Source organism: Tribolium madens, unplaced genomic scaffold, assembly GCF_015345945.1.
Source record: "Tribolium madens isolate multiple individuals breed KSU strain unplaced genomic scaffold, Tmad_KSU_1.1 Scaffold_3;HRSCAF=73;Tcas5.2_LG2, whole genome shotgun sequence".
Taxonomy (NCBI): Eukaryota; Metazoa; Arthropoda; class Insecta; order Coleoptera; family Tenebrionidae; genus Tribolium; species Tribolium madens.
In genome coordinates this window covers 9,976,533-9,985,946 of record NW_025401006.1, presented here as the reverse complement: position 1 = coordinate 9,985,946, position 9,414 = coordinate 9,976,533, and the positions used below count along the sequence as shown (strand labels likewise).

The 9,414-nt window shown below is 33.9% G+C and overlaps 2 protein-coding genes across 2 annotated transcripts; one reads left to right on the top strand and one right to left on the bottom strand.

Annotated features, from left to right (window-relative positions):
- Positions 1-316: 316 nt before the first annotated feature.
- LOC123008089 (torsin-1A-like) lies at positions 317-1,949 on the top strand. Its single transcript, XM_044403693.1, has 5 exons — positions 317-685; positions 735-1,003; positions 1,054-1,357; positions 1,415-1,562; positions 1,618-1,949. The coding sequence occupies exons 1-5, from the start codon at positions 511-513 to the stop codon at positions 1,736-1,738; spliced, it is 1,017 nt and encodes a 338-aa protein (XP_044259628.1). The 5' UTR covers positions 317-510; the 3' UTR covers positions 1,739-1,949.
- A 1,472-nt stretch (positions 1,950-3,421) lies between these two features.
- Positions 3,422-8,441, bottom strand: LOC123007914. Its single transcript, XM_044403423.1, has 2 exons — positions 7,434-8,441; positions 3,422-4,572 (listed from the first exon to the last, which is right to left on the bottom strand). Exons 1-2 carry the CDS (start codon positions 7,896-7,898, stop codon positions 4,105-4,107), a joined length of 933 nt encoding a protein of 310 aa, XP_044259358.1. The 5' UTR covers positions 7,899-8,441; the 3' UTR covers positions 3,422-4,104.
- Between the last annotated feature and the right edge of the window lie 973 nt (positions 8,442-9,414).

Below are 9,414 nucleotides of genomic sequence, written 5' to 3'. Positions count from 1 at the left end.
AAACACAGTAGTTCCAAACCATCGAATATAACAATTTTAAGAAACGCTTTTTTGCAGTGTTTCAAATTTTGCTATTATCAAGTAACAACCCATGTATTTTTACGTTGGCTAACTTGACAATTTTGTTTACTTACACCAAGCTGTTTTTACAAAAGGTAGCTGCAAATCGAATTACTAAAAATTAGCCATCTTATCCAAAAAATAAACTGATATACAATTACGTTTGTAATTAAGTGCATACTGTTTTTATGTACAAAAAATTAACAGAACGTATCAGCCAACAGTTCAGAGTGGTTACACCTTTATTTTTGTCTCTTAGATGCCAACAGAAACGTCAAAGTGTTGAGGTTGAGGTTATATATATAATGTCACAAATTTAATTTTTGAATAAATATTTTGTTTGATACAAAAAACATATATGATAACATTAGTTGACAACAACATATGTGTGATACGGTGTTGAATACATGCCGGTATAACCCAGTAGTCATTAAATAATTATGAAGCAAAATGCAATTTGCAAGAGTAGTTGCACAAATTTTATTTATCCAATGTTTTATTACAACATGTCTAGGATTTGGGTTTTTAGCACCTGTAGGTGTAGCACTTGGTGGTATAGCAGCTAGTGCAATTTGCCGCTTTAAAGAGTGTTGTTCAGAACATGCAATACATGCCGATTTCGATGGTAAGTTACTGGTTTTAGTTACTAACTGAAAGCGAAATTTATGCAATAGGGCTGGAAGTTGCTCTCAAAAAGCACATTTATGGCCAACATTTGGTCCTAGATATCGTAACAAACGCCTTACGGTCTCATTGGGATGACACCCACGAACCTCAGAAAGCTTTAACTTTAAGTTTTCATGGATGGCCAGGAAGTGGCAAGAATTATGTTACTAAGTTTATTATAGAAAATATGTACAAGTATGGCAGCAAAAGTAAATTTGTGCATCATTTTATTGGAAGAATGCACTTCCCAAATAGTGATAAAGTCTCAGAATATCAGGTAAGTAAATAAAGTTTTGGTGAATTTTGTGCCAACTTGTTTTTTTGTAGGAAAATCTACATCAATGGATTAAAGGCAATACAACCAACTGTGGTAAACAATTGTTTATTTTTGATGAAATTGATAAAATGCCTCCCAAAATTCTAAATATCATTAAACCAATGATTGATTATCGTGATGATGTAGATGGGGTTGATTATAGAGGCTGCATATTTATTTTTTTGTCAAATACGGGTGCTGATTTAATAAATGAGCATTTTCTCGAAATATGGAAAGAAGATGGTGTAATGCGTGAAGACCTTAAACTGGAAGATTTTGAGCCGTTAATAACAAAAGGAGCATTTAATGAAGAAGGTCAATATTGTTTTTTTTATTTTTTGTATATATTATTGAAATATTTAATTGAAATAGGTGGTTTTCATCATTCTGACACAATTAAGAGTAATTTGATAGACCATTATGTCCCCTTCCTACCAATGGAAAGACGTCATGTGAGACTCTGCATTTTGGATGAGTTTAAACAAAGAAATGTTACAAATCCTAGAGAGGAGTATGTCAAGTACGTATCATCATTTTTCTCATAATTTATTTAACTTTTGTGTTATACTTTTTAGTGAAGCTATGGCGTTTATTGAATGGGGACCATCAAGAGAGAAACTTTTTTCCACTACAGGATGTAAACGTATAAGTCAAAAAGTAGGCACCATTGTCACTAAATATAAATTAAATAAATAGTCACGTTTTTCCAAATAAGTACTAGTAAGAGTGGATGTTTAATGTGATATCTTAGGATTTATTAATATTTTTTCATGACGGTTTTTTACAATCTTTCACTTTCCAACTTTATATATATTAAAAACTTATATGAATTTTAAATTCATATGATAAATAATTTGAAATGTAAAACATGTAAATTTTATGCTACAGAAATACAAAAACTACTAAACGTATGTAGCTCATTTACGAGTCCCATTTATGAAGTTATTAACAACTTTTATCAATAATTTAGATACAAAAACATGCACAAAGCGTTGTGTGAGCAGGAAACGCAGAAAATTTAAGTATAATATTTTTAAGAACCAAATTAACATATCGTCGATTTGTAACACCATCCTATAAATATTTATAAAGAATTAATGATGTGAGAAAGCCTAACGTAACGCGGGTACCCATCGATACCATCCATAACCATCGAAAACTGCCTCGAGGATTATTATTATTTACTGTTACTTATAAATTTTTAACAGAACCTTCTGTTTCCTCTCGAATAACATTCAAGTGTATTTCCAAAAAAGTAATTGAAACCCTGCCATCGAACTAATGACGAAAAAAATGAATATTATAGGAAATTATAAACAGTGATTAAAGCTGGGAGAGTCAAGGATTTTTATTTTATTGTTAAGTGTACTAAAATTTTGAGGGTTCCTAACCTGTTTTAAAGATACATACAGAATGCGCCAGAACTCGCCCCAGCGAAAAATGCCATATAAGGTAAGATACCAGGAACATGGAAAAAATGTTAAAAAAAAATATCTATAAAAATTTCGAAATTATGAGGGTTTAAAGTTTGACTCTATTTCTTTCTGTTGGAAAAATAATTTTTCAAGTTTTTTTGCTATAGGCTATTAAAAGAGGAAACAAGAAAGCTGTATCTTAAATTGTAACTCTGTTCAATGTTATTTGTGGCTTTTATTGGCAAAATTTTTGTGCCTTTACTAAATAATTGTCAAAAAACATACAAGATCATCAGTATCATTAAATAGATATAAAAAAATGTCAAATGTCAAAAAATATATTGACAGAGAATTTTTTAAACATTTTTTTCATGTTCCTGGTATCCTACTTTACTTGAAAATTTTCTCTGGGGCGCGAGTTCTGGCGCACTCTGTATAGTATGAAAAATTGTTTTTTTTTTAAAGCATTCAATAATAATCAGTTTACTGCTTCGATTCATATGACGGGCCTAGTATTTTTTTTTCAACCGATGTCATTTCTTTGTGCGGCACATTATCTACAGAATTTCGTGGAATAGAAGAAGCATGTGAACAATAACAATCATGACTTAGAAGTTCTAGGGAAAAAATTATCACCTTGAATTACGGCAAAGCCATGAATAACTATCAAACTCCCACGATACATTTGTTTTTCTACTGCTATATTTGTAGATATCGCAGTTTATCAAGTGTAAATAAACGCTTGTTTATGCACTGAACCAATTTTGTGACTATCATCATGCCAATTAAAATGATTGTTGATAGAAAATATAACATTGTTAACACTTACCTGGGTCGTAGGTCATCAATCGTGACTTTTCCTGACTTATTATTTAACGACGGCATTGCTGCCGCAATTCGATGTTATAAATAGATATGATGAAATGTTCTTGTTGTGATGAATGTCAAGGAATGAAAAGTCGGGTAATATATACATTTTTATTAATATCATCTATAAAATATCTCATATAAAATAATACAATATTTATAAAAAGTTCGTTTTATAGTCAGGCCAGCTGTATGTACAATTTGATAAACGTCCGATAATTGCTCACAACCTACAGATGTAAGGTCACATTATTCTTATTATATCATTAGTTTATGTACAAATGTTTGAAAGCAAATAAAATTACGTCTAAAAATCACATTATCAATTGCAATAGACTGAATACAAGACTGTTTATTTATATAAATTCGTTATACAACCATTTAAGATAAAAAAAGTTGAAGTAAAATAAATTAATAAATAAAAAGGCAGTATGATCTAGTTTTAACAATTATATTACAAAAAATTATGGCAAAGGAAGACATGGATAAAATTGTGTCGTAGCTGTATCGCCCGTTTTGCAATAGCTGCCTTCCATTTTTGGCACGTTTTCTCCTACCTATCCTCTAACAAGGCACACAAGTAACTTATATACTGAGCAATAACATTTCATGTACTAATCTAAAATTTGAACAATAGCACCCACGATTATCAATAAATCCCTAAAGAGCTATTTAATAAGGCAATACACAATGGAGGCCATTCCCGATATGTTCGTTATTGCTTGGTACGTTTAGACTCTTCGAGGCTTAACACCATGATAAAATTCTAACAATTAAGTCCTATCTCACCATTGGCGTGGTGTGTTTAATAGTTTCGTTCTTCTGTCGTAATTCGTCGGCTTGTTTCAACCACTTCTGCACTTGTCTCCGGTGGATGTTGTACTTGGAGGCAACCGCCCGCTGATTGCCTTTACAAACCGAGTCCTGATAATAGCACTCAATGGCGCTCAACTTAAAGTCCAGACTGTAGCTATGTCTTTGTTTCAACGGCACCACACTTTGGACGTAGTTGGGGTCCTCGTAGAAGGGGGCGATTTCGTACTCGGGACTTTGGTACGTTGACGGGTAGCTGTAATAGTAGGGCTGGAGCTCGTGCAGAGTGTACGACGAGTATTCGGACTTGATGTCGCAGACGTTGTTGTTGTAATAACAGCCGGAGAGGGCCGAGCTGCAACAAGGGGGCAGCTCCGCACGCTTGGGGGTGTCATCGTCGAGATACGGTTTGAAGAGCTTAGGTTTGGGGGCTTCCTGCAACAAATAACAGACTTTTTTAATTTTTTTAATATTCTTTACCATATTATTATGTAAGAGCTTGTAAGAAATTACCTATAATTTTCCGCCCATTAAAAGTTAATCGCAAATGTAAAATATTCCACAGGTGTACATAATTAAAGAAATTTATTACATTTTTGTTTAGGAAAAGGTAACACCAACGGTAAGTCTACAAAATCAACTTAAAATTAATTCGAGAATAAATTATGTAATCATTTGATTTAACACGCAAAGTATACACGCATACAAAAGAATGCTAAAAATTATATTTGAAAATGTAATTTGAAAAAAAAATGACTTTCTTGTTGAAAAATAATGTAAAAATAAAAACGAAATTAGAACTTGGTTTCTGTAGTGCCGCAAATCACTTAAAAAACTGTTGGAACGAACCAAATTAATGATAGCAATTAATTTAATTGCTTCTTATCATCGTTATGAAGCAATAAAAATATAAATAATAATGTGATATAAATATGCAAGTTATTCCTAGTAAAAATTATTTTACTTTAGTCCAAAAAAGTGACCTACATATCACATTAAAGTTTCTGAATCCAAACCAAAATGTCAATTTGTTGTTCGATAATACATATGCTAAATTATTAAAAAAACAAATTTTCAAATATAAATATAATAGTATATTATTCAACGAGCATGTAATAATAGCTATTATTCACGAAAGTGAGATTAAAAAAAAGTTTAAAAAACACGTCGCAGTCGAGTTTTTTAATCACCCGAGTAAATGACAGCCATTATATGCGAGTAGAATACGATGCTTTCTCCACGACTACGAAATATTTTCAATTTTTCGAATTGACAAACTTGACGTTTCAATTTAATTAATAAAAATGGCAAATTGTGCTCAAACAGTAGGCCATAACGACCATTCGTAAGTTGGCAACATCACAATAATGACAGATCCGTGATTTATGATAGGTCACTAGTCACGGGTGTAATTTATGAGTAGCATAATATACCTATAGTTACGTAAATAACAAACGTAGTATTTAATAGTCGTGAATAAACTTTTTTATAATCAAAACATTTTCGAAAGTGTAAAATTCATTTCCAAATTTCAGCTAATACTATATGTTTAAATTCTACACCATTTGCTACTCCAATTTTCAACATGCAAACCTTTAAAAAAATATCCGTTTTTTAATGGTAAACTCATTTCATTCGAAATTATAAGTTACTACTAGTGATTCACATCTTTTAAAAAGTAATCAGTCGTTTGTTTACTTTCGATAGTTTCGTTTCCACAACCAGAAAATACTAAATTGGAAAACAATCGTTTTAGAATCGCAAATTTTCGATAATTAACTAGAACTACGAACAAAATTTTTATAGCCAACATGGAAATATCTTCAGCAAAATTCTCTTATCTATCAAATATGTAATTATGTGGTTCTTTTGATAAAACCTTAAAGATAAGGGCACTGGCAATGACTGATTTTACTAAATGAAATCATTTCTTATTCTGGCAAATCAGAATCTCAAACTCTGACTCTTCGTAACTCGAGAACCGAAGAAGTCTACAGTATAATATTACTTAGCAGGTCAACGTCTGTCATCATGTCAAGTTTGGTCAATATCGGTCTTAAAAGTAAGATATGTTGTAGCCTTTTCTGATTTTTCTCGGTCGGATTCTTTTTTATTTATTAATGGAACTCTTCCATTAAAATAGAAAGTTACCGAAAAACTAAATAAATTTCTATAAACGATATAAGTAAGTTTATTCTGGAGGATAGGTAAAATAATGAGGTCTTCACCCACCCACAAATGTGTTTACTTTCAGCTAAAATATCTAGAGATCAAATTGAAATCTGACTCTGAAAATGTAGAAATTTTTACGTCGGAAGAACAAAAGTAATTTATGTCTCTTAGATAGATGTTATAGTTAAATCATTTTATATTTAGTCAAATGTTAATAGCCTAAAATACTAAATTACGATTTTTTTAAATACATACGGAATGATTCTAAAGTACGTACATATATTTTAAAAAGTGATAGTAGAGCTCAAAAGAAGTCAAAATAACTAAACTTACCTTATCCAATGCAAATTTAGTTATTTTGATTTTATTCCTGCTAAAATAAACTGCTCCACAAAAGTTAAGGAAGGAATAATTAATGAAATTAATAAATTATTAAAAAATAAATTAATAATTAATTAAAAGTAAGATAAAGGCAAATATCTTTTTACTTTTTCGTTTTTGCTGGATTCCACAATGCTTACGAGAATAAAATGTGTTTGTTGTAAAAATAATGCGACTTCCTTAACTTTTGTGGAGCAGTATATTTGCACATATCTACATACTTTAAAATCACCTTGTATATGTTTCCGATTGTAATCTTGTGTCAATGTGACTAGGCTATTCATGAAGCGTCCGATTTCACGACCTCGCCTTGTATAAGAACTGAAAAATGAATTTTGAGATTGAATCTTTATTATAAACCAAAATATGTACGTCATTTATTTGGTTTTTGCTGCACTAAGAAGGGAGATAGAAAAGTGAAGACAAAGTGAGGCAATGTAAACTAAAATAATAATGAGAAATACGACATAGAGTACCTATTGCAAAATGCGTTCATAATCTAATTTTGGTTATACATATTATTACTTGTAGATGTGTACTTAATTCTCATTCAAATGAAACCTGTTTTCTGTTTCAGGATTTTGCTGTTCTGAAATTTCATTGAATGTTTCAGCCTTCACATTAATCTTTTGTTTAATGTTGTTTCAGAACAGTGTAGACCCCGACTTGTGACTTTGTCAGGTGAAACGCCGAAGGCGCATTTTTTACCGAAACGTTGATTTTTCTTGGAGCTTGTGTCTTACCTCCTTGCGCTTTGTGGAGAGATCCCACACGTCCGGGTGCGGCCGTCGGGCGAGACCGAGTGGCGACGACAAACGGRGCGGTGACGGCGGGGGGCCCGCAGGTGCGCTCTGTGTCGCGGGCCTCTTGAGCGACAGGTCCATGGGCGCGGGGTCCGGGGTGCGGGCGCGCGTGGTGAAATCGAGGGGCGCGGGGCCCGCCTCGTCGTCAGGCAGTCTGGCGCTCCGCTCCTTGCCCACGCTGCTGCGCAAATTGCCCTCCACCTGGAGCCACTTCTGGATCTGCCGCCGATGGATGCCGTACTTCCGGGCCGTCGCCCTCTGGTTGCCCTTGCAGTCGGCGTCGTTCCTGTACGAGTCCAGCACCTGCAGCTTGAAATGGGGGGCGAAGATCCGCCGCGAGCCGATGCCGGCCTTGCCCTCGCCCTTGCCCACGCGCTTCAGCACCGAATTCAGCCCGTGCGCCATCCTCACATCCACAAACTACCACAAAACCCTCGAAAAACAACGAAAATAGCGCGCTTCTACTTATCTGCGACCTATGGAGCAACCATTTTCGTCACGATTCACAGAAAACCCCCACCACTGCTGACTAAACTGTATTCTCACGTTTGCCATCAAAAGGGACCTGAAGTATATTTTCCGACACAAGCTAAGACACACCCAACACTCGCATGCCGCTTTTCTTCAAACGATTTCACGAGTAACACCGCCGACGTATGTCGGTGATTCGTCGGTTGAATGGGAGGTACCGACATCCGTTTATGAAACAAGTTTACGAGCGCCGTTGCCGAATTTTCACGCTTTTTTACCTACTTTTCTACGATTTCAAACAACTATTGTTTTAATTGCTGACACTTTGAAGCACTTGGTTCGGTAATTTTGTGCAAGAGTTGCGTGATTTTGAGCGAGTGTGTGACGATTAACTGCGGATAATATAATGGAATGTGGGGAAGTGGCAACTGCGCAACTGGTCACGCCAGACAAGCTGTCGCCAAGCCAGCGAGGCCAGACAACGCGTCTCTCTCCCAGCTCCCTTTTCTTTTCATTCATCAGCAAACAGATGGCAATACTAGTTTTTAGTACCTTCCTGTATATTTGCGATATCTAGACTCTATTATCGAAAAAATTAAGATTCACACCGTTTTATTGCTTTATTTGTTACATTGGCGGTTTGCTTCTATCGGACAAATGATACATTATTTAAATAAAGAAATATGGATCTTTCTTTGTCATTAAATGTATTTAATTGCAATTATTTACAGTAACGAATTAATGATATTTTGGTTCTGAAACCCTTTGATTTATTACATACATCTAAAAACACAGAAACAATTCAAACATCAAAAGCTTCACAAGAAAATCTTCGACGTAACTTTTGGTAACAATAAACCAATCTTATTTATGGCAGATTGGCAGATTAGAAGAAAAAACAGATGTTTACTTGAACAAACACTGTCATAAATAGAGATCGGATTAGGCATTATCAAAGTTAATTCTAATAGATTTACTCGCAGTGATGATCATCAATAAGTATATTTCACAATCACAATTGTAGCAATTTGCCTCTGCTTCTTACACGCACCTACTGAAAATAAAGAAACACAAAATCAGTTTAATGCGTTATTAAATTAGTTGAAAATATTAAATACAATTTAATAAGTAAATTTTTTCTAAAAAATTAAAAGCTGTTGTTGACTTACCCTTTAATCCGGACCCTTGAAGCACGATTCCCTTCTCCATTTTCCCCATTGGCACTCACTAATCACTCGAAATTTTAAAATCTCGCACTACTARATGTCTATTAAGTACTCGAAAAAACAAAACACGCACTCACTTATTTTATTATTATTATTTGACCCGGCAAAAGAAGAAGAAACCATTTGGCAGATAATTTTTTGGAGACTTAATTTTCTGACAAATAATTTCCACAACTTTTACACTCCACTGACCCGGCGGTTTAGACATGCAGTCAGGCAAGATT

What these genes read in the sequence shown, in the direction of transcription:
- LOC123008089 (XM_044403693.1), top strand. Translation starts at nt 511, where the DNA reads ATGCAATTTGCAAGAGTAGTTGCACAAATTTTATTTATCCAATGTTTT. An exon ending in AATACATGCCGATTTCGATG is followed by an intron (nt 686 to 734) that starts GTAAGTTACTGG and finishes TTTATGCAATAG; the next exon opens with GGCTGGAAGTTGCTCTCAAA. An exon ending in ATAAAGTCTCAGAATATCAG is followed by an intron (nt 1,004 to 1,053) that starts GTAAGTAAATAA and finishes GTTTTTTTGTAG; the next exon opens with GAAAATCTACATCAATGGAT.